A 25,719-nucleotide genomic window follows, 5' to 3' on the forward strand; every position below is an offset into this window, starting at 1 on the left:
GAGGCTGAGGCACAAGAATCAGTTGAATCTGGGAGGCGGAGGTTGCAGTGAGCTGAGATAGTGCCACTGTACTCCACTCTGGGTGACTGAGCAAGACTGTCTAAAAAAAAAAAAAATATATATATATATATATATGTATGTATATATGTGTGTATATGTATGTGTGTATATATGTATGTATATATGTATGTGTGTATATATATGTGTGCATATATATATATATGTAACTGCAGAACAACCTCTGAGCTGCTACTCTGGGCACACTGCCTGTGGGGTAGCCCTGCTCCGCAAGGAGTCCTACCTCTGCTGCTGCTTACGCTGCTGCTTCAATGAAAGTTGCTGTTTAACACCACCGGCTTGCCCTGAATCCTTTCCTGGGCAAAGCCAAGAACCTTCCTGAGCTAAGCCCTAATTTTGGGGCTCATCTACCCTGCATCAATTTCATATGAATTTTAGAATAGTTTTTTTATAGTTCTGTGAAAAACGATGTTGGTAGTTTGATAGGAATAGTGTTGAATCTGTAAATTGCTTTGGGCAGTATTATTTGCCTATTTTTTGATGAAGTATTGTTTATTTTTGTAGGTTAGCAAAAGCTCTTTAAATGTCCTGTTTGATTGTGAAGACAGATTTTTAACATTTATTTAAATGGCTTCCAACTGCTGTTTTACATGAAGCTACATATTCTCAAAATAGTGTAAAATGCTTTTTGCATAAATAATTTGTGGATTGCTTTATATTAATTTCTTTTAAATTAAAACACAAGTATTATGATGTTAATACTTGAAAATATTCTTTTAAGTTTTTAAAAGTATTTTTTTCTTCATCACTTGTGACTATGTATTACAGTCCAGTTTTTTTTTAAACTGCAGGTGGCAACTATTACAGGATCATGAAATCAATTTAGTCACTCCCAACTAGCATTTTAAAGAAATCAAAAAGAACAGAACATATAAAAACATACCATCGGCCGGGCGCGGTGGCTCACGCCTGTAATCCCAGCACTTTGGGAGGCCGAGGCGGGCGGATCACAAGGTCAGGAGATCGAGACCACGGTGAAACCCCGTCTCTATTAAAAATACAAAAGATTAGCCGGGCGCGGTGGCGGGCGCCTGTAGTCCCAGCTACTCGGGAGGCTGAGGCAGGAGAATGGCGTGAACCCGGGAGGCGGAGCTTGCAGTGAGCCGAGATTGCGCCACTACACTCCAGCCTGGGGCACAGAACGAGACTCTGTCTCAAAAAAAAAAAAAAAAAAAACAAAACAAACAAACAAAAAAAATACCATCTTTTGCAAGAGTATTATCTTATTAAATGTTTATTTAGCTATTTACAAGTATGTGTGTACTGGGTCATGATGTAAAATGAAATTCATACTCTGAATCACAGTTAAACAAAGTGTTTTCTGAAAGTCATTGGTTGGAATGGAAGAATGTCCTGCCTGGGCTTCTTTCCCAGCTCTATCACTTTTTCAGCTTTGTGACATTGGGTTAGGTATCTAACCTACTCATACCTCATCTTTTCATCTGTAAAGAGGGGATAATATTAATATCTACCTCATAAAATTGCTGTAAAGATCAAATTAGTAAATCCAAGCAACTGCTAAATAAATATTAGCTAATATTGTTAACATAGGTATTAATACAGATTCATTGTTCATTATAGCAAATTTTGAAAATAGATTTAAAAAGAATTTAACCCTTCATATCATCACACAGAGATAAGCACTGGAATAATCTTTTTTCCCAATGCCCAAGAGATAAGAAAATTTAATGTAAATGTAATTAAAGAATTCTGCTGGTATCATAGAAATTCACATATTCAGACTCAGAAGAAAAGCTTTAAAGATAAGTATCTTGACATGTCCACAAATCTTTGTATTTAAAGATAAGCTCGAGATAAGTAAGCTAAACTAGATTCACCAAAGATAGAGTTAAGCCTAAGCCTCTTTCTAGAATAAAGATGAAAGAAATGAAATCAGGAAGGGTGCAGTGTTATCGTTATAAAGAAGAGCTTATTACCACAACATTATGGTGGCAGCTGTTTCATTAATTCCTAAGGCTGAATGCAGGAGCCCATCTAAATACCACACTTGTCATAAGTCCTACTCACAGATGAACACCGTACTCCAAACGTGGCTGACCAAAGTACTCAGTTTCTTTACAGTTTCTCCCTGGGTGATCTCATCTGTTCTATGACCTTAAATCCTTTCTAGATGTTGATAAACTCTTAAATTTACATCCTTAGCTCAGACCTCTCCTCTGAGCCCTGACTTACAGGTCTAACTTCTTGCTTTACATCTCTTCTTGGAAATCTAACATATTTAAAACAGGTTTTGGCTTTTTTCCTCCTGATGTAACCTGTCCTTCCTCGAATCTTTCCTATCTCAGTAATGAGCACCACCCGGCTGCTTGAACCTGAAACCGTAGAGCACCATTCCTTCCTCTTTCTGCCCCACCTGACATCCAGTCCATCGGCACCTCCTGCCAGTTGTGCCCCCAAGATTCGTCTCTAGCACCTCCTGTTGGCTCCATCCCTACAGTCGGCACGTGGGGCTGGCCAGCCACTGTGCGCCTGGAGCTGTGCTAACCTGCTTCTGCTGTGGAGCTTAGCAGCTGGGTAATTTGTCCTAACAGAAATCAGACATATCAGTCCCCTGATTAAAAACCATGAGTGGGCCTGGCACTCATGGGCTGATGCATGTAATCCCAGCACTTTGGGAGGCCTAGGCGGGCAGATCACAAGGTCACGAGTTTGAGACCAGCCTGGGCAACATGGTGAAAACCCGTCTCTACTAAAAATACAAAATTTAGCCAGGTGTGGTGGCACGCACCTATAATTTCAGCTACTTGGGAGACTGAGACAGGAGAATTGATTTAACCCAAGAGTCAGAGGTTGCAGTGAGCCGAGATTGCACCATTGCACTCCAGCCTGGGTTACAGAGTAAGACTCCGTCTTGGGAAAAAAATAAAAAAAAAAAACAAAAAAAAACCCGAGACAGGCGGATCACGAGGTCAAGAGATAAAAACCATCCTGGCCAACATAATGAAACCCTGTCTCTACTAAAAAAAAAAAAAAAAAAAAAAAAAACCCAAAAAACAAAAAAAGAAAACAGCTGGGCGTGGTGGTGGGCGCATGTAATCCCAGCTACTTGGGAGGCTGAGGCAGGAGAATTGCTTGAACCAGGGAGTCGGAGGTTGCAGTGAGCCGAGATCGCACCACTGCGCTCCAGTCTGGCAACAAAGTGAGACTCTGTCGAACAGAACAAAACCATGAGTGCCTTTCTTTGCACATGGGATAAAATCTGTATTCCCAACCATAAAAGGCTCTGCATTATCTGGCCCTATCTGCCACTCTTCCTCTTTTTTTTCTCAATGTCCTTTGTCTCACTTTGGTGATACTGGCCTTTTCTCAAGAGCTTGAACTCACCCAAAATTCCTACCTTTGAGACTTTATAGATACTTCACCCTCTCCCTGCGATACATCCCTCTCTCTCCCATCCCCAAAATTTAGCTTTTCATCTCTCAAATCTCAATTTATATACTTCCTTAGCAAGGCTTTGCCCAGCCACCCAGTCCAAAGTAGTGGTTCACTTGTTATCTTGAACCTATTATCCTCCTTCTCAGCATCTTGTTCATTTGTTTCACAGTATTTGTCACAGTTTAGTAATTATGTATTTCTTGTGTATCTTTCCCAATAAACTTCAATGAGGGATAAAGTCATTCCTATTTTATTCCTCATTGTATATGAAATGAAGTAGTGAATGAACAAATGAATAAAAAGGGACAGTCATACATTTTGGAAACAGTGCAAACTTATAAACATTCTCATTGCCAACTTTTATATTAATATAGGTCTTTTGGATGATGCAGGTACCTGTTTTCAGAGTGTATCATAATATTCTGTCACTAGGGGGCAGTTACACACCTGCGATTCAACTTACCTAGTTTACTCTCAAGACATTTTTTTTCTTCAATATTACTTATTTTCATGTGTCTGTTTTGAGGGAAATTATACAAATTGGAAGATCCTGATTGTGTTTGTATAAGTTTATATTTTTTCCCTTCATACTTGAGTCGCTATTGATATAATGTATTTCTGACTATGCTAGATCAATCTTTACTCGAGAAAATTAGATTTTGTGTTTACACATAATTTCCATTTCTAATATATAATATTCCCATGCAGCCATCCTCTAGATTTTTGTTTGGGAAAGGGGTTGGGTGTCGGGGCGGGCAATCTGTATTGTCAGCATCGTAGTAGATAATACAAAATGATCTTAATATGAGATGCATACACACAAAATGTCTTTTCCCATTGGCAAACACTGAAGTTACATGAAAGGAAAGGAAAAACAGTCTGCAGAGATCTAACTTTCTCTAGGAATTAATTTCGCAGCTAGAACTTCTGAGGATTTGCCCAAGTGCTTACTATCATTATTCCTGTTTAAAAAAAACAAAACTTCATTCATGAGTTCACCAACCTTGAAATTAGTAAGCATGCTTCACTATTCTTCGTGTAATTTTATATGCATATTTGAAATTGTGCAGATTAACAGTATTGAGATTCTTCCTCTAGCAAAATCAGAAGTATTGTGAAAACCAAAACTTTTGTCAGGAATCCTATAATTTTAAGCTGGCAGGCTGTGTGAGTTGTAAATTTTATGTTTGTTACTGCAGCTAAAGATGTACCATTTTAGCTTATAAACAAATCCCTGCCATCCTTTGTCAGCACCATGTGAACCACACTGTTTATAGACATCTGAATATCTGTATGATTTTCTTGACTATGGTGATGATATTTTAAACTGTGGTTATAATTTAAAATCATTTTTAAAGCCTGTATCAGTTTCAGCCAAGCATTAAGTGCTAATACTGAAAAATGTATCTGAAAATTAGTTATTTTGTAACAGAGGTTAGATATAACAAAATGCTAGGAAGAAAGCCAAAAACCTGTCATGATACCTATTACTGTTAGTTTAGGAGAAAGAACTCTGAATTGTTAGCCAAAATGTCAACAAAATCAAAGCAGTACTAAAATGTATATACTTTTAAGTTCATGAAAATTGTTGTATAACCAAGCCAGGATGGTGGGTAAAATGCTGGCCCCAGGGGCTAATATTAGCGTGGCTGTAACGTGTTCCTAAATCAGGTTATTTTCGGTGCTAAGGCATGAAATATGTTTTATTATTAATTTTAATTGACGATCATAATTGTATTTATGGGGTAGGTACAGTGTGATATTTTGATACATGTATACAATGTGCTTCACCTCAGTTATTTTTTGTGATGAGACATCTGAAATTTGCTGATAGTAACTTTTGAAATACACAATACATTATTATTAACTGCAGTCACCATGCTGTGCTATAGATTTTTTAAAATTCTTTTTAAATAATTTTTTGAGACAGAGTCTTACTCTGTCACCCAGGCTGGAGTACAGTGGCGTGATGTTGGCTCACTGCAGCCTCCACCTCCTGGGCTCAGGTGAATCTTGTGCCTCAGCCTCCCTAGTAGCTGGGATTATGGACGAGTACCATGACACCTGGCTAATTTTTGTATTTTTAGGAAAGATGGGGTTTCACCATGTTGGCCAGGCTGGTCTCGAACACCTGACCTCAAAAGTTTGCCTGCCTCAGCCTCCCAAAGTACTGGGATTACAGGCGTGAGCCACCGTGCCCGGCCTGTGCTAGACATGTTAAACACAAATTCCTCCTAACTGAAACTTTGTACCCTTTGAACAGCACATGCTCGTTTCATTTCCTCACCCCGACTCCCATCCGCTGGTAACTACCATTTTATTTTCTATGGCCGTGGCCCCCAACCTTTTTGGCACTAGGGACTGGTTTCGTGGAAGACAAATTTTCCATGGACGAGGTTGGGGTGGGGATGGTTTTGGGATGATTCAAGTGCATTACATTTATTGTGCACTTTATTTCTATTATTATTACACTGTATCATATAATGAAATAATTATGCAACTCATCATAAGGTAGAATCAGTGGGAGCCCTGAGCTTCTTTTCCTGCAACTAGATGTAGGTGTCATCTGGAGGTGATGGGAGATAGTAACAGATCATCAGGCATTAGATTCTCATAAGGAGGGTGCACCCTAGACCCCCCACATGCGCAGTTCACAATAGGGTTCTCACTCCTGTGAGAATCTCATGCAGCTGCTGATCTGACAGAGATGGAGCTCAGGCGGTAATGCGAGCAGCGGGGAGTGGTGGTAAATACAGATGGAGCTTCCCTCGCTCGCCCTCTGCTCACCTGCTGTGTGGCCTGTGGCCCGGGCCTGCTGTAAGACATGATGTATTTTTGGTTATTTGAATGGTGGGTATAGTAATGTAAAGAATTTTACTTCATACATTTGTTCTACTTAAGTATATTTTAAAACAAAAATGTTTGAGTATTTTAGATTTTTAAACTTTAGGAATCCACTTTCTATTTTGTTTCATTGAGAAAATAATTCTTGAAATATGAGACTTGTACAATTCTCAAAATCTTTGAGAATGCATTTCTCATAAAACATGATCACTTTGTGTTTACATATATGTGTATATCCATGTACATATATACATGCATATACATATATACATATACATACACATTTTCCCTATTCATTTACTTTTATATAGCCAACCACTTACAGGGACACTAAAAGCTGACAGCCACCAATATTACTCTGGGGCAGTGTATATAATAAGTTATATAAATTTTGCACCTTATTCCTTCATATACATAATGTATTAGTATGCCCATATTGTGATCAGCTGCAAGTTTTAGCCTTGTAGTTATTGTTTGTTATTTTATATCCTTTATTCTTTTATAGTTTTATAGGTTATCTTCTACTGTTTGTTTGTTTTGTGGGGTTCTCTGTGTATGTGAAAAGCAAAAAAAAAAAAAAAAATGCTCCCCATTTTGTGAATTGTGGATAGGTTTTGTTTCCATAATCTATTTTCAGGTCAGCTGCTTGTTATTTGGAATTTGTTTTCCCATAAACATAATGTTGGCTAAATTTTTGAGCCAACATGCAGAACCTATTTCTTCACAACTGACTTAATTACCATTTATAGCTTGTTTTTTTGGGATAAAATGCATTGCACCTTCTAACTCTTGTAATTATAGCTGTTGCTGCTTCTTTCTTCTACTTTTAAAAAGAGCCAGGGTCTCATGCCAGTCAGAATGGTGATTATTAAGAAGTCAAGAAACAACAGATTCTGGTGAGGTTACAGAGAAATATGAACACTTTTACACTGTTGGTGGGAATGTAAATTAGTTCAACCATTGTGGAAGACAGTGTGGTGATTCCTCAAAGATTTAGAACTGGAAATACCGTTTGACCCAGCAATCTCATTACTGGGTATATACCCAAAGGAATATAAATCATTCTATTATAAAGATACATGCACGTATATGTCCATTGTAGCACTATTCGCAAGAGCAAAGACATAGAATCAACCCAAATGTTAATCAATGATAGGCTGGATAAAGAAAATGTACATATACACCATGGAATACTACACAGCCATAAAAGGAACGAGATCGTGTCCTTTGCAGGGACATGGATGGAGCTGGAAGCCATTATCCTCAGCAAACTAATGCAGGAACAGAAAACCAAACACTGCATGTTCTCACTTGTAAGTGGGAGCTGAAAAAGAGAACACATGGACACAGGGAAGGGAACAACACTTACTGGGGCCTGCTGGGGGAGGGCACAGAGGGGAGAGCATTAGGGAAAAGAGCTAATGCATATGGGGCTTAATATCTAGGTGATGGGTTGATAGGTGTAGCAAACCACCATGGCACACATTTACCTATGTAACAAACCTGCACATGTACCCCAAAACTTAAACAAAAAGAGATGGGGTCTCGCTTTGTTACCCAGGCTGAAGTGTAGTGGTATGATCATAGCTCGCTGCAGCCTTGACCTCCTGGGCTCAGGTGATCCTCCTGCTTTAGCCTCCTAAGTAGCTGGGACTACAGGTGTGCGCCACCACACCCAGCTAATTTTTAACTTTTTTGTAGAAATGGGATCTTGCTATGTTGCCCAGGCTGTTCTCAAACTCCTGTCCTCAAGAGATCCTCATACTGCGGCCTCCCAAAGTGCCGGGATTATAGGCATGAGCCACCATGCCCAGTCTGTACCTTCTAATCTCAGATCAGGGACCCACCCTACACACATGAACGCACACACACACATCAGGAACACCTTAACTCCCTGGGCCCACCCTACACACACACACACACACACACACACACACACACACACACACACAAAACAAAACAAAAAAACAAACAGAGACTCCTTTCTCTGTGTTGCACCCAAGTCTGATAGTGGGAATATATGCATGGGTGATCTCAGTGCAGAAGATACCATGGTGGATAGGAGCCTGGGAATTCTGTGATGCTGAAGAAAGAAGACTTAGAAGATGACGCCTAATGACAATGTTATCTACTTTGTTTCTGCGGATAGGCTTTGGCATCTGGGGCTGTGACTCTAGCATAGTTGGGAGCTATAGGGATGCTCATTATGGCTCTGAACTCTGTGTCAAAAGAGAGAGAGAATTGGTGGCAGTTCTCATGTTTTAACTGGAAATAAGAAGGCAGTGCCAGATCAACTCTATGCAAAATAAGGTGCTGATAAAAGGAATCTACAAAAAACTCTATAACTGACATCATGCTTTATGGTGAAAAATGGAATGTCTTTCCTGTAAAATCGGAGACAAGGCAAGGATGTCTACTTTCACCACTCCTATTTAACATCACGCTGGATGTCTTAACCAGTGTATTAAGGCCAGAGAAAGAAAGAAAAGGCACATAGATTGAAAAAATAAAAGTGGTTTTAGATGACATGATTGTTTATGAGGAAAGTCACAAGGAATCTACAAAAAAATTCTTAGAGCTAATAAGTAAGTTTAGCAAGGTCCTAGAATATAAGGTCAACACACACACACACACACACACACACACACACCAGTTGTATTGCTATGTACTTAACAGTGAATGTTTGGAAATGAAAACTAAAAAAAATCCATTTATAATAGTTTCCTAAATGAAAATTTTAGGTTTAAATCTAACAAAGTATGTTTATGGAAAAGCAAATTAACTAGAAGAGCTAAAACAAGTTTAAAAGAAGAATAAAGTTAGAAGAAGCACAGTACAGGTCTTAAGACTTACAATGACACCACAGTGATGAAGATGGTATAATATCAGCAGAGAGACAAGCAAACATGTAGATCAGTGAAACAGAATAAAGGGTTCAGTGACAGACCCATAAAAGATGGGCAGTTTTTTTGATAACAGCTTTATTGAAGTATCATTTAAATACCAAACAAGTCACCTATTTAAAGTATGCAGTGAATTTTTTTTAGTATATTCAGAGTTGTGCAACATTACCTTAAAACATTTTCATCACTTCAAAAGGAAACCCCATCCTCTTTAGCTAGCACCTCTCAATCCCCCATTTCCCTAGCCCTAAGCAGCCACTACTTTCTGTATCTATAGATTTGCCTATTCTGGACATTTCTCATCAATGGAATCATATAATGTGTGGTCCTTTGTGAGCGACTTCCACTTAACATAATGTTTTCAATGTTCATCTTGTGTTTTAGTTTGTATACTTCATTCCTTTTTGCGGCCAAATAATATTTCATTTGATGAATGTATACCACATTTTCTTTGTCTGTTTATCACCTGAGAGATATTTGGGTTGTTTCCACCTCTTGGCAGTGGCCAATTGGTTTTTGACAGAGGTGCAGAACAATTAGTGAAGGAAGAGTATTGTTTTCAACAGGTGATGCTGAATCAATTGGATATTCATGTGGGAAAAAAAGGAGCGTCAACCTAAACCTCATAAATCTTATAAAAACAGTAATGCAAAATTGACTTAGATCTAAATGTAGAACTTGGAACTGTAAATTTCTCAAAGAAAGAACAAAGAAAAATCTTCAGGACCTGTGGGTAGGTAGGCAAAGAATTAGACATGACCAGAAGAGCACAATTTTTTCTTATATATAAGAAAAAATACATAAATTAGACTCCATCAAAATTAAAAACTTTTGTTCTTCCAAAGACACTGTTAAGGGAGTGAAAAGACAAACTACAGACTGGGAGAAAATACTTGTAAATCACATATCCAGTGAAAGGACTTGTATCCCCAATATATAAAAAGCTCTCAAAACTTAACAGTAAGAAACAACCCAGTTAAAAAATGGGCAAAAGATATGAACAGACACTTCACCAAGGAGAATGTAGAGATGGCAAATAAGCTCATAAAAAGATAATTGAGGGGCATCGGGACTGAACTTGCTTGTATGAACGACTCTGTGTTGTTTAGAGTTTTCTTCTAGAGGGACAGGAGACTAATGGTGATGTCATACTCCCAAGTGGCTTTGGAAAAAAAAATGAGGCAAAGTTAAAAAAAAAAAAAAGATATTTTACACCTTTAATTTCTTGTAGAGAATGTGAATGAAAGTCACAATGTGACACCACCAAATACCTATTAGAAACAAACCGTGGGACATTCAAACAGTGGAATGCTTCTTAGCAATGAAAGGGAGCAAATTATGGATAGACGCAACACATTGGATGAATCTTAGAGGCATTGTGTGGAGTGAAAGAAGGTAGTTTCAGTCATACACTGTATGATTCTATTTATGTGAACATTCTGGAAAAGACTAAACTACAGTGATAGAGAACAGATCAGTGGTTGCCAGGGGTTAGGGATGGGGTAGATTGTGACAACAAAGCAACAGTAAAAGGGAATGTTTTAGGCTGATGAAGCTGCTCTGTATCCTGAGTGTGGTGGTGGTTACACAAGTCTCTACATGCATTAAAACTCACAGAACTGGCCGGGTGCAGTGGCTCAACGCCTGTAACCCCAACACTTTGGGAGGCTGAGGCAGGCGGATCACCTGAGGTCAGGAGTTCGAGACCAGCCTGGACAACATGGTGAAACCCCGTCTCTGCTAAAAATACAAAAATTAGCCAGCCGTGGTGGCTTACGCCTGTAATCTCAGCTACTCCAGGAGGCTGAGGCAGGAGAATCGCTTGAACCCAGGAGGCGGAGGTTGAACCCAGGTTGCGGAGGATCACGCCATTGCACTCCAGCCTGGGCAATAAGAGTAAGACTCTGTCTCAAAAAACAAACAAACAAAACAAAACAAAACAAAAAACCTCATAGAACCGAACACCGAGACAAGTAGTAGTTGGAGGACACAGCTATCATGAAGTGGCAGTATTTTATGAGATAAAGAAAACAGAAAAGGAGGAAGTTTTTTTTTTCTCTTAAATAGTCTCTTGTTCTTCTCAGAGTTTTAAGCTCTTTTTATACCCAAATATTTACCTTATTTTTGCAGGGTTTTTTTCCCTCCTAAATACCCTTTTTGGATAGGTGTCTCCAATATTCTCAAAAATTCTTTATTTGTTAATAAACCATATAGGTTAAATCTCAAAACAAACTCTAGAAAATGAATCATCTGTCTTCTTATGGAATTTTGCAAGATTGAAAGTTTCTTTTTACTTTTTTAAATTTTTCTTTGAGCCCTGACTATGGCAAGGACAGAATAGTTGTTAAGTGCTATCCATGGGGTCTTGTAAACCCTTGCTACAGATCGTTTCTGTAGTAACACAGTCTGACCATGAGCTTTCTCTGGTTTAGTGCTAGCTCTCTCACATAGGCTGGTTTCATTCTGAGTCTTATAGTTATTATATTTGAACTTCTTCCTAGTACAGAGAATAAGAAAGGATAAATTGTTGACAGGTTTTTGTGGCAGAAAAGGTTCGAAAAGGATCATAAAATAATGAGGGATCATGAATGCGACGTGTTCATTTAAAGAATAAATAGGAACTTAGTGTGTAGACATCAAAAGTTGATCTGTACATATTCAGCATTTTTCAAATTCTTTTTTTTTTTTTTTTGAGACAGAGTCTCGCTTTGTCGCCCAGGCTGGAGTGCAGTGGCGCGATCTCGGCTCACTGCAAGCTCTGCCTCCCGGGTTCACGCCATTCTCCTGCCTCAGCCTCCAAGTAGCTGGGACTGCAGGTGCCGCCACCACGCCCGGCTAATTTTTTGTATTTTTAGTAGAGACGGGGTTTCACCGTGTTAGCCAGGATGGTCTCCATCTCCTGACCTCGTGATCTGCCCGCCTCAGCCTCCCGAAGTGCTGGGACTACGGACTACAGGCGCCTGCCACCACGCCTGGCTATTTTTTTTGTATTTTTAGTAGAGATCAAATTCTTATTAGAATAGTCTCTTCAGCGCTGAGCTTAGCAACTTAAGCAAGATGTGGAAACGATTGCCAAGGTTCCTGAGCCATGAAAATTTAAATAAGAGAATAGAAGAATACCTTTAAGAGAAGGTTAAAAGAATGGAAGCTTCCTAGGGAAGAGAGGGAGAGAATTTGAAACCTATGAAGGAGCTAGAACAGGATGGTAACTCTTCATTTCGACTGGCCACTGGTACAAAAAGCAGTGTCCTTTGTTTTTCAGGAGGGATTTGTTGGCATATGAGCCTTTTCTCTCCATTTAATATATAAGTAAGGCAACTTACATTGTTGTATGGTGATACAGTAATGATTAGTTGCCTACAGCACAGGGAAACTTAAGCTGAAGTCCTAACTCATCTCTAACTAGTGGTATGACCTTAGTCCATTTCTTTAACTTCTGGGGCTTAATTCTTAATTTAACCTCTTATGTTTACAAATAAAGTTCAATTACTCTAAGAGTTTCTGTGACTTCCAGATAATAATAATAGTTTGCCAACACTTACATAGCACATACTATCTGCCAGTCATGGTTGCCAGTATATATATTCATATATATTAAGTATGCAGTCATGTGTAATTCTTGGAACTACTATGTGAGGTTAGTGTAGTTACTCTTGAGGAAGCTGAGACATGGAAGGTAAAGTAGCCCAAGGTGACAGAGTTAATAAAAGGGAAGCTGTAGTTGAAGGGAGGAAGTCTGGCTGAAAGCCCATGCTCCTAACTCTTGTACTTCACTGTATGGTCTCGCTCTCCCATAATTCTATTATTGTTTTGAATTGGATTTAATAAAAATGAAGATTTAGAGAGACCTCTCAATGGTTCTTTTTCTTTTCTTTTTTTTTTTTTTTTTTTTTTGAGACGGAGTCTCACTCTGTCGCCCAGGCTGGAGTGCAGTGGTTTGATCTTGGCTCACTGCAATCTCTGCCTGCCTCCCAGGTTCAAGCGATTCTTCTGCTTTGGCCTCCCGAGTAGCGGGATTACAGGTGCGCACCATCATGCCCAGCTAATTTTTGTATTTTTAGTAGAGACAGGGTTTCACTATGTTGGCCAGGCTGGTCTCGAACCTCACATGATCTGCCTGCCTCGGCCTCCCAAAGTGCTGGGATTACAGGAGTGAGCCACCATGCCTGGCCTGTTTTTTGTTTTTTTTTTAAATGGTAAAATATGAATAACAAGTGCTTAAATTATAAGGAAGGAACAACTCTAGTGAAAATGATCCATTCAGAGGAAAATTAAGAAGGTTACTAGTTGTTAATAGTGGCTGTGTATATTTCATATAATGTTTAGTTCCAAAAGAGAATATAAATCAAACTGAAGTTATTCTGAGGACTCTATAGTCTTTGAAATTGTACAGTGACTTTAAAAATTCATGTAGAAACAAACCCGAATCCCTGTTTTTAAAGTTAGATTTAACCAGACTGTGATTCTGCATGCCTCTGTTGTCGGGTTCTCCCCTGGGATAGTAATATGTTCTGGATGCCATATTTTAAGAAAAGCCCAACTAGCCTGAGGGATGGGAGTTAGAACTGTGTTGTGTAAGAAACAGTGGAAGGACCTGGGGATGCTCAGCTGGGAGAAGGAAGAATAATCTCAAATAAATGAAAAGCTATCATTTAGAAGGATTAAACTCCATGGGATAGCACTGGACCAGTAGGTGCTAGTTACAGAGTGGCAGACTTTAGCTTGGTGGAAGCCAGCCGAATGCAAAATTGGCTGACTTATGTGGTGTTGGTTTCTTTGTCAGGAGATTTTCAAGCAAAGTCTGAGTAACACTTAAACATTTAACTTAATTTAGTGATAGGTTTGATTGCTTTCTAGTTCCTCTTATATACCGTAACTTACATTGCTATTATGTTAGTAATTACTATGTAAGTTTAAAAATGCACACACTTTTATATATATGCATGTCTCAGCTTATTAATTTTTAAGCTCTCTATTTAGGACTATGTATTTTCATAGGTATTCCTTCATAGCACCAAGCCAAAACCTTTGTGAAATAATACAGCGTGAGGGATTTCAAACTCGTGCGTGTGTGTGTGCGCGTGCGGCAGGAGATGGAGGGTTGTTGCCCCTATTCTCTTCATTTTCAACTTTCATTTATGTATTCTACTTTTCTTTTCTTTTTTTTTGAGACAGAGTCTTACTCTGTTGCCCCGGCTGGGGTGCAACCTCAGCTCACTGTAACCTCCGCCTGCCCCGTTCAAGTAATTCTTCTGCCTCAGCCTCCCTAGTAGCTGGGACTAGAAGCATGTGCCACCATGCCTGGCTAATTTTTGTATTTTTAGTAAAGACAGGATTTCACCATATTGGCCAGGCTGGTCTTGAACTCCTGACCTGAAGTGATCTACCTGCTTTGGCTTCCCAAATCACTGGGATTACAGGTGTGAGCCACTGTGCCTGACCTCACTTATGTATTCTAACGCCGATTCTAACATTTAGAAACCTTTACTGAACCAGGTTTGAATCATCTGATGTAAAAGGGAGTATTTTCAGTGTTTGTTGCTTTTGTCAGGTGCATGTGAGGGAACCCTGGCTTGTTCAACCTGTCACCTCATCTTTGAAGATCACATATATGAGAAGTTAGATGCAATCACTGATGAGGAGAATGACATGCTTGATCTGGCATATGGACTCACAGACAGGTAAGATTTTTGGACTGCTTCAATTGTACTAATAATCTGGGAACATAGATGTTTTATTATGTTGTCTATGTAAGACCAGACCCATGAAAGTAATAGTATTCTACCAGGTTAAATAACAGTCACAGATTTTGAGTATCATATATGTGGCAATTCTCTTGGTTTTCACTGCTATAGTTTAGACCTTATGAAACTTTACAAAAGTAAAAAAAATTAATTGGAAGTATTGGAAGTACAAGTTATAGATCCTAACACCTCTTCTTTAGTCTCTTTTTACTCCAGGAACTAATATTTATTACAGCTGAATGGAGGGGTTAAATTTAATGCTTTTATAGTATTCTTGAAGGACAGGTTTGATAATTGAACACAATTATGGTGGAAAGTTTTACCTATTGAAGAGAACAGAATTTTTAAAGAAACTTAATATATAATAGTAATTATGTTAAAATGAGTAGTTCTTTTTCTAAGTGTACCTTAATCAGAGCTTATTCTTGTTATTAATTAATAGGTAGAGTTACTCTTGAAAGTGGTGAGATTTCCAGTAGCAAGTGACATTAAGTGATAACTTATTTTTTCTTAAAATATCTAGTCTTTCAATTAGAGTCAATGAAGGTAGCTAGCTGATATTCTGTTTCAAGGGGTAAGATAGAGCTTATTAATTAAGGTTGGCTTTGTTTAACTCTAGTTTGGTGACCTTAATGACAAATAACTTTTTAAAAATTAAAAATAGTAATAATAGTTTTATTTCATGTGTATTATATAGCTACAATTTTGTTATATACTTAACATAAACTACCCCATTTAATCCTCACAAAAATTTTCAGGTCATTTGTATTTATTTAGAGAAGAAGAATCATTTTGTTCCTTTTATAGTTCATTTCCCTCTTGGTAGATGTGAGACTGATAACCCTGGGAAGAGAAACTGGTGAAATAGTATCTGTTTGGACACCAAAGCAGAGTGGATTGTGGCTACTGTCTGCCTGTCCCCTCACATCTTCAGTGCCATGTTCTCTATGAGCACCTCCTTTTTTCCCCCTTAACACAGAAACTAAATCCAATGACTGTATTGGTTTGGTTCTGAGAATTGTGTCTCTTAAAAAGAGGTAAATCATAACTAACTGTTTGCCCTTTTATACAGTTACAATTGTAGATGCATGTGATAGATAATTTTCTAATTGAAAAGAAAGGGAAAAGGAAGAGCTACAGTTAGATACAAAAGGTCTGTAATAAACGTCAGCTAGCAAGAATATTGATGATAAAATTGCCAAGTTTTAGAGCTAGATAATGGAGAGCAAGGAATAGCTTTTATAGTGTTTTATGGCTAGTATTTTTTTTTTTTTTTTTTTTTTTGAGATGGAGACTCGCTCTGTCGCCCAGGCTGGAGTGCAGTGGCTGGATCTCAGCTCACTGTAAGCTCCGCCTCCCGGGTTTACGCCATTCTCCTGCCTCAGCCTCCCGAGTAGCTGGGACTACAGGCGCCCGCCACCTCGCCCAGCTAGTTTTTTTTTTGTATTTTTTAGTAGAGATGGAGTTTCACCATGTTAGCCAGGATGGTCTCGATCTCCTGACCTCGTGATCCACCCGTTTCGGCCTCCCAAAGTGCTAGGATTACAGGCTTGAGCCACCACGCCCGGCCTATGGCTGGTATTCTTAAGTACACAGCATTTTAGTAGAAATACTTTGTGGCAAAGAGTATAATGAGTTTCACAGGTAGCATTTACAAAACACACTGACATATTTGGAATGGAAAGAATTTTGTTCAAAACTGGTAACCACAGGTAAACTTATTTTTAGGGTATCAGAAAGTTTCAAAAAAAGAAATAAGGAAATTCAGCCTTTTAGTTCATGTACTTACTTTACTTTAAATACTATGTAAATGTTTTTAATTTTTAAGCAAAAACACCATCATTTCATTTTTTTTTTTTTTTTTTTTAGAGACAGAGTCTTGCTTTGTTACCCTTGCTGGAGTGCAGTGGCATGATCTTGGCTCACTGCAACCTCTGCCTCCTGGGTTCAAGCAATTCTCCTGCCTCAGCCTCCCAAGTAGCTAGGATTACAGGTTCCCGCCACCATGCCCGGCTGATTTTTGTATTTTTAGTAGAGACGGAGTTTCACCATGTTGGCCAGACTGGTCTCGAACTCCTGACCTTGTGATCTGCCCGCCTTGGCCTCCCAAAGTGCTGGGATTACAGGCGTGAGCCACCGTGCCTGGCTTCCATGTTTTATTGGTTGTCCTTACCTTGATTGCTGATGGATGGATGATACATGGACAGCCTCATTGTTTTTTTCATACTGGTTACCTCTCTCCCTTTTCCCATTAGAGGAGCCGCCATGTCTTATTTTACCATTGTATCTCTAATGCCAGATTCACAATAGAGGTCACCAACTGCTTGCGGAATTAATAGTTGATGGAAAGGGAGATTCAGGAATTACCTGTGAGTTTACACTGGATGATTGTCATTGCTCCCTGCCACCAGTTTGCATGGATAATCTACACAGAGGCTTGATTCCTTATATGTAAGATGAGGTTAATAATAGTATCTACCTCACAGTATTGCTGTGTGGAGTTGATGAGGAAGTATATGTGAAGCTCTCAGAACAGTGCTTGGTGGAGAAAGCGTTCATTAAATGATAGTTGTTAGCATTGTAACTACCATCATATCGACCTATCTATTGGGAATTTACTGTAATGCCTAGGCACTTAAATGTTATTTCTAACCTTCAGGGTTAGGCAGTACTATCACCGTATTGTAGGTGGGGAGACAAAGTTTAGTTGTTGCGGATTTGCTTAAGGCTGCACAGCTAGTGGGTAACACCCCTGATTTAAATCCAGCTATGCTGGGCCACAAAGCCTTTAGTCTTTTACTGTTTCAAGCTGCTTCTCTGAATTGAAAACCAAACCCTAGATCTAAACTAAACCCAGTACCCAGTATATTTTCACCATCAGGGATATGTGGCAAGAGTGACTGGAGAAAATAACTTCGAGGTTTGCACAAGTGTCAGAATGTTTTGGGACTCAAAAGTGTGAAATCAGGGGAGCCTTGTTGTCTGTTTCCTTCTCCAAAGTATGAGACACCGTCTATATTGGTGGATCTTGGAGCCAGAGACCTTTAAGGAAGCAGAAAAAGTAGGAGAGTGAGGAAATAGCCACGGAGCGCCACTGCCTTATTTTCTAGAGTGAGCGGGAGCCTTTTGTTCCGTCTCTTTCTGTGTTCCCATAACAGGCTTATTGTTCTTCTATCACCACACTTCTGGTGTCCTGCCATGTTTCACTGATAACTGTTTCCCTCTCTGTTTCCCTTACTAAAGTAACAGTTCCTTGAAGACCAGCATCATCTTGCTATCTGTATATGAATACCAAGAGTAATTAACAGACTCTCTAGAGCTCACTGCTGTCTTAGTGAATTTGTCCAAATTGGCTCGCCACTTTTTCTCTCTTGCAGACAGAGCTTAATGCATACTTGAGTATTGTGAAGGCTGTTTCCAATTCTACAAATAAAGAACTCTTGGTAGAAGGGATTTTTTTCTATTAGTAATCAGTATTTCTCATGGTTAAGCATACCCCTTTACTCCAAAACTTCCTGGTGGTGCCTCCTTGCTCACCAGTGAAACACAGACCCCTTAACTGATATTCACAGCTGCCTGTGCCTCTGGCCGCCTTTCTGGCCCATCATTCCCCTTGTCCTTGTTTACACTGTGCAGCAACCAAGCTAAAACACCCATCTTGCCTTAAATGTTGCTTGAGCTTCTCTGCATTGTGTTGCCTTTGCCTCACATACTTTTCTCCTTTATCTTTTATTAAATAGTAAATAGTAAATCCTACCTATCCTGCAAAGCCAAACACCACCTCCCATGGCCAGAAGTAAGTGCTTTCTTCTTAGACCTCTCAGAGCCATTTGGCTTTCTCCCTCGGTGGCATTTGCCACAGTCTCACATGTTAAGTGTCTGAATGTGTCTCATCTCATCCCTTTGATTGAAAGTTTACTCATTAATGCTGGCATTAGCAACCAATCCTCACATCAGTCCTGTGAGGAATTCTCCTACTCATCTTGAAGATCAGGTTAGGAAACCAGCATTTGGTGAGGTTAAGCAAGTTGCCTGTGAACATGGTGTATTAAGTGCTGGGTTCTGCACTGCTGGTCTTTTTGGCTGTAACTCTGATGCTATCTCTTTAGTGCATCCCAATGCCCAGGAAGTAAGAGGTGTTCAACAAGAAAGTGTGGAGTTGAGTTGGTCTTCGTCACTGACATTTAGTATTGTGCCTTTAGGTACTCCATAAATGCTTGATGAATACATTAATAAAACCAAGACCTGAATATCACATTTCATCAAATTGAAGACATGTCGATTGTAAGATTAACATTTCTTTTTATATGCCACTAAGGAAGAGAAAAGCACTGCTAATTCAAATAAGACACAGTGTTATCACTTAACATATTTTCTGCATATTGAAAGAGTGAGTTAGACTTCTCTAGACACAGATTTGAATTATATATCACTGCTAAGAAAAGAAAATGGCTGAGTGCTGTGCCTCTTGCCTGTAATCCCAACACTTTGGGAGGCTGAGGCGGATAGATCACTTGACCCCAGGAGGTTGAGACCAGCCTAAGCAACATGGTGAAACCTTGTCTCTACAAAACATTCAAAAATTATTCAAGCGTGGTGGTGTATGCCTGTAGTCCCAACTACTCAGGAGGCTGAGGTGGGAGGATTACCAGAGCCTGGGAGGTAGAGGTTGTAGAGAGCTGAAATCATGCCAGTGCACTCCAGCCTGGGTGACAGAGCCAGACCCTGTCTAAAAAAGAAAAAAAGGAAAATAAACACAAAAGAAAATTAGTAGTAATTCTAAAAAAAAAAAAAAAAAAAAAAAAAAAAAAAGAAAATTATAGTCATTCTTAAAATGACAAATATTTATTAATTCCAAATTTATACCCTGCTTTCTTTCTGTATTCTTCTTCGTTTTCATTTTGCAATCTTTTTATACTTATTTTGAAAAGTAGGTAAATTCAACATGTGGAACTTACATACTTTCCATAACTAAGTTGAAGAGACCCCTATATGAATATTGTCACCAAATTTATAGCTGTGAGATGACCATTACCTGACAGTGTAGCAGTGATTGGAAGATTCCACTGATTTTAAGACGCTTCTTGATTTTCAGAGATGGTAAAAATTTGAGAAAAAAATATGCTGTTATAATTGATGACTTAAGTCTATGTATTCCAGATTTCTTCTTTTAAAGACTTTAAAAAGTGTAGCTTCCTTTTATAGTCTGTGTAGTTTTAATTATCTAGGAATTGATTAATCATTTTCTTGGCCTTGCTAATAACCTCAGTTCCCCACCATTATGCCTTTTGATTGTTTCCTTGCTTGTCAGCTCTTTGACCAAAAAATAGTGGTCTGGTGAAACAGTTAATAGATAATAGGAACCACAGGCTAAAATGAAGCTTTACTACACTAGGTTTATTGTATTCATATTTACCTTTTGTTACTCTCTAGTTGATAGGGTTGGTTATATCTGTTTTGACATGAAGGAAATTTAAAAGATTAATAAGTTCCCTGACTGCTTTGGGTAAGAAAACATAAAGACTATCTTAAACAACTGCATTACCTTGTGAATATATATATGTAATAGTAAACCATATCTTCCCCCTTCTCCATACAGGTCACGGTTGGGCTGCCAAATCTGTTTGACAAAATCTATGGACAATATGACTGTTCGAGTGCCTGAAACAGTGGCTGATGCCAGACAGTCCGTTGATGTGGGCAAGACCTCCTGAACTAGAACAAATGGGAATGTTTTCATGGAATTTTACCTATTTTTATAATTATTATTTCTTAAAGTGATTAAATGAGAACATGGATGAGTGGACTTCATATTATGACTAGCTTTTACTATTTTAATTCACGTTGTATAACTACAGAATTTTGTCATTCTTGAAAGTATGCAATTTTTATTTTGGTTATATTACAAAAATGTCAATCAAATATTAAAAAATAGTTAATGTGATAGAAAAACCTTACATATTTTTTTCTTATTTTTGTTTAGCGACTTTAGCAAAATGTTTTCATATAATCTCATCTGTTTACCTAGAAGATAGGTTAAGGAAATATATTATTATTCCTGTTTGATGTGGGTGAAGGCAGAGATCTAACCTGGCTTGTTTAGGGCCATACCACTAATTAGAAAATCTGTACTAGAACCTGTGTCTTATTACTACTATAAGTTATGTGTTCAGACTGAAACTGGAGAAATTATGACTATTTATAGCGATAGTTAAATCTGAATGTGTATGGACAAAAATATTTAATTGCTCAGTAAACTGCTTAACTTCAAAGGTAGTTATTAACCTTATAAATAAATGTTTCAGAATTTTGATTCTAAAGTCTTAGTCTGAGCATAGAAATTATAACGCTATCAAAGAAGTTTGATCTCTGTTTTGACTATACTAGAGGAATAACGATTGGTTGTGTTTATTCTTTTCTAAGCAGAACGGTTTAACTTTGTACTCTTTGAAAAATCATGCTGATTTATAAATCTCTGCCTATAACAGAATGGAAACCTTATGAATGAATTGTTTTTCTCTGTCCTGAGCTGGAGAAGGGAATGAGCAGGCTGACACATCGCATAGCCCCAGGTGGCGCCATTCTCTCACGCAAGGATGGGGCTGCAGTGTGAGCAGCGTGGGCTGCAGTGTGAGCAGCGTGGACTGCAGTGTGTCAGTCCCAGGAGGGAGGGAGTGGCGAGCACCACAGATTACCATGTATGTGTGGAAGACATTTGTATCCTTATCTTTACTATAAATAAATTCATAAAAGTTAACAAAGGGGTACACAGTATGGTCTTTGGAAATACAATAAAACATCAACTAACTTGGAATAATTGTGAGGAAGAGCAGAACAAATTAGTAGAAAGAAGGTGAATTGTAAGACAATTGAGTTGGCTTCATGTGTATTATTGCAGCTTGATCATTTATGTAAATATTTGCCTAGTACAATGCTTGACATACAGCATCGTGTTATGCCCATTGGGGACACACAGGTGAACAAGACAAGGAATGTCATCAGGGAATTCACCTTTTATTAGGAAAAGATAAAATATGTATGTATGTGCAAATAACTTGCTTGAACTAAACTGACTAGTTCTACAAAATAAGATTTTAATTCATATGTGAAAAGTGATTAGGAAGAACTTGAAGAATCTGATTTTCATTTGATGCTTAATAACTATTGAGTAGCGTTTGTTTGTTTGTTTGTTTTGAGACAGGGTCTGACTCTGTCACCCAGGCTGGAGTGCAGTAGTATGATCTCCGCTCACTGCAACTTCTGCCTCCCAGGTTCAAGCAATTCTTGTGCCTCAGCCTCCTGAGTAGCTGGGACTGCAGGCACAGGCCACCACGCTTGGCTGATTTTTGTATTTTTTGTAGGGATGAGGTTTTGCCACATTGCCCAGGCTGGTCTTGAACTTTGGAGCTCAAGTGACCCACCCACCTCAGCCTTCCAAAATGCTGGGATTACAGGTGTGAGCCACTGCACTTGGCTATTAACTATTGAATGCTTTCTATATGGAGAGTGCTTGTCTTAATTTTCTGTAGCTATAATAGAATACCACAGACTGGGTAATTTATAAAGAAAAGAGATTTATTTGGATCATGATTCTGGAGGCTGGGAGGTCCAAGAGCATGTCACCAGCATCTGCTTGGCATCTGGTGACAGCCTTCTTGCTGCATCATTACGTGGTGGAAGGGCAAGAAAATGCGAGTGAGAGCAAGAGGGCAAAATGATTATCCTTTTATCAGGAGCCTACTCCTGATATAACTAACCCACACCTGTGATAACAGCATTAATCCATTCATGAGGGCTCTGCTCTTAAGAGAGATCACCTCTTAAAGGACCCACCTTTCAATGCCATTTCACTGGCAATTAAATTTCAACATGAGTTTTGGAGGGGACATTCAAACCATAGCAGTGCTGTAATTTTAAAGTACTTAAAGCCAATTTATTCTCTTAATTAGCTTCAGTATTCTCGTCTTTGTGTGTGGATTACTGAAGCTCTCCTTCCAGAGCTACTTTAATGATTATATTCAACCAAAGTGCTCTAAAATTTAGAGTATAAATTGTCTTATATTTTCAAATTAGACAAATTCAAATAAATGAAGTTTAATTGTGTTATTAGATAAAACCTTCTAAAATTATTAAATGGAGGATATAATCTATAATTGGTTTGTATAAAGGTGATTTTTCAGTTTGAAAAATCATTCTGTATTTGATGTATGTGTATTGTAGGTAAATATGTTGGTTTATCTGTTGCTGCAAAACAAATTACCCCAAAACTTAGTGTCTTAAAACAAGAAACTTGTATTATTTCAGACAGTTCCTATGAGTCGGGAATTCAGAGTACAGAGTAGGGGTGGCTTGTCTCTGCTCCACAGTGTATGGGTCTTAAACTGGATGACTCAAAGGCCAGGTTCTGGAATCATCTTCGGGCGTATTCTTCATGTGACTGGTGTCTGCTGTTGGCATCAGCTGGGGCGTCTAGGAGAAGATACTGGCTGGAACACCCACATGTGGCTTCTCTGTGTGGCCTGGACTTCCTCACAACCTGGTGCTTGGGTTCTAAGGGCAGCCATCCTCAGAGGAGCGTGCATGCCAGGCAGAACTGGATCCTCTTTATGAGCTAGTTGTGGAAGTGACAGAGTATCACTCCCAACTATTCTTTTCATTAGAAGTGAAGCACTAAGTCTGGTCCATCATCGGAAGGGATGAGTTTCCAAGTATTTGGAGATATCAGAGTAACTGTTAACTTACTGATAAACCCCTTATCTCCTGTGAATATTGACCTTTTAACTACCCGTGTTCTAAACTTAAGAGGAGCTAGCTTTTTCTCTTATATTTGAAAGATTCTTGTGTCTGCTTTATTATGATGGCTCACTTGTTTTATTCTATAACTCCCAACATTTTGCTTCTTGACTATTGATTTAAATGAAAGGAAAAAATAGTGGGCTCCCTTTCAATGCTGTATAATTTTTTAAAAAACTTTTCGTAGTCATTTTTCTACCAAGAAAGGCATCTTCCTTTGGTATAGAGTTCTATGTAATTATTGGTTGTGTGCTAATACTTAATATTGTATTTGGCTTTCACAGATAAAACCAACCTATAATTTAAATAATTCAGAACCACTGAATTTCTTAAGTGAACCATTCTAAGGAATTCTAAAACCTTTTGCCTTTAACTGTGAAAATATTTCTAATATGTCTATTTTTTCTGTCTCAAAAGACAGCTTTCCTATTTTCTTACTAGCTATTTAAGTATCATATGATGATCTATGTGGTAACTGTAGTGGTCATTCAGCAGTTACTAGAATGATTATATTTACTTGAAAAGTTGTTTTCTAAGAGAGACTTCAACTGTTCATATATTTTCCCATTTTTTCTTTTTCACAAGTCTTTTAATTGTTTTTCCTTCCTTACACTACCTGAAATTTTGTGGTAAGCCACATTTTAGATCAGAATTTGTTAGATGGCTTTCTTATTTATAGCACAACTTATTGTTCTATTACCCCACAAAATAGGAATAATGTTGTATTTTACATTACTAAAACTTTATATAAAGTGTAAATAAACAGTAAGACATTCATACATTACAAATAAGCTTTGTTTTCTATTAGAGAAATATTGAGAGTAGAAATACGACTTTGGTTAGGCAATGACAGGATTTTTTTAATGTGTCAATATGCCACATGATATCAGGTTATTTTGAACAGATTTTTTTCTGTTTATAATTTCTAGAATCTGAAAAATTAGAAAACCAGCTGGCAGGAGGAAGGCATGATCAGTAGCAGACACAGATACATGTGGTTACAATAGAACAGAAATGGGCAGTTAAAGGATAATTTACATCTACCAGAAGCAGCTTCTGAGGGGAGTTGATAGAAAGGATCTCGGCCAAGCGTGGACGCTCACGCCTGTAATCCCAGCACTTTGGGAGGCTGAGGTGGGCGGATCATGAGGTCAAGAGATCGAGACCCTCCTTGCCAACATGGTGAAACCTCGTCTCTACTGAAAATACAAAAAAATTAGCTGGGCATGGTGGTGCACGCCTGTAGTCCCAGCTACTTGGGAGGCTGAGGCAGGAGAATTGCTTGAATCCAGGACACGGAGGTTGCAGTAAACTGAGACTGCCCTCTGCACTCCAGCCCGGCAACAGAGCGAGACTTAGTCTCAAAAAAAAAAAAAAAAGAAAGGATCTCACAATGAGGGGCATCACGGCTGCAGTGACTGTTAGTAGTAAACTGTCTAATAAAGGTCTCTTTCCTTTTTCCTTTGACTCCCATTTGCTTATCTAAGATATTTGTCATTTAATTTTTAGACTTGATTTGATAGTAATATAAAATTAAGCAGAGCCTTTTGCCTTTCTGGCTCCCTTGCTTACTAGCCATTTCTGAAATCATCAGCACTCAGCTTGGTTTACCTCACTCTCTTGTCTGTCCCATTACTCTGCTTTAGGCCGCCCTTTAGAGCATTTCCTACGTCTGACATATGTAGCACTTATTCCATCTAGCAGTTAGCACACCAGCGGTTTTCACCATCAGTTTTTCCCTGAGAGAACAGCACCTCCTTTCTTCTTCTTCTTCTTCTTCTTTTTTTTTTTTTTTTTTTTTTTGAGATAGAGTCTTGCTCTCTTGCCCAGGCTAGAATGCAGTGGCATGATCTCTGCTCACTGCAACCTCTGCCCCACTTGTTTCAAGCGATTCTCAGGCCTCAGCCTCCCAAGTAGCTGGGACTACAGGTGCATACCACCAAGCCTGGGTAATTTTTTGT

At 38.6% G+C, this 25,719-nt stretch overlaps 1 protein-coding gene across 1 annotated transcript in view; it reads left to right on the forward strand.

Moving 5' to 3' along the window:
• FDX1 (ferredoxin 1) overlaps positions 1–25,141 on the forward strand; it is a 40,000-nt gene extending 14,859 nt beyond the window's left edge. Inside the window, exons 3-4 of the mRNA XM_050757752.1 lie at positions 14,773–14,902; positions 20,565–25,141. Of these exons, the coding sequence (XP_050613709.1) occupies positions 14,773–14,902; positions 20,565–20,679 (245 nt within the window). The 3' untranslated portion in view covers positions 20,680–25,141. The remainder of the gene's footprint in view (positions 1–14,772; positions 14,903–20,564) is intronic.
• The last annotated feature ends 578 nt before the right edge of the window (positions 25,142–25,719 follow it).

The sequence above is a fragment of the Macaca thibetana genome, chromosome 14 (genome assembly GCF_024542745.1).
Source record: "Macaca thibetana thibetana isolate TM-01 chromosome 14, ASM2454274v1, whole genome shotgun sequence".
NCBI classification, from domain to species: Eukaryota; Metazoa; Chordata; class Mammalia; order Primates; family Cercopithecidae; genus Macaca; species Macaca thibetana.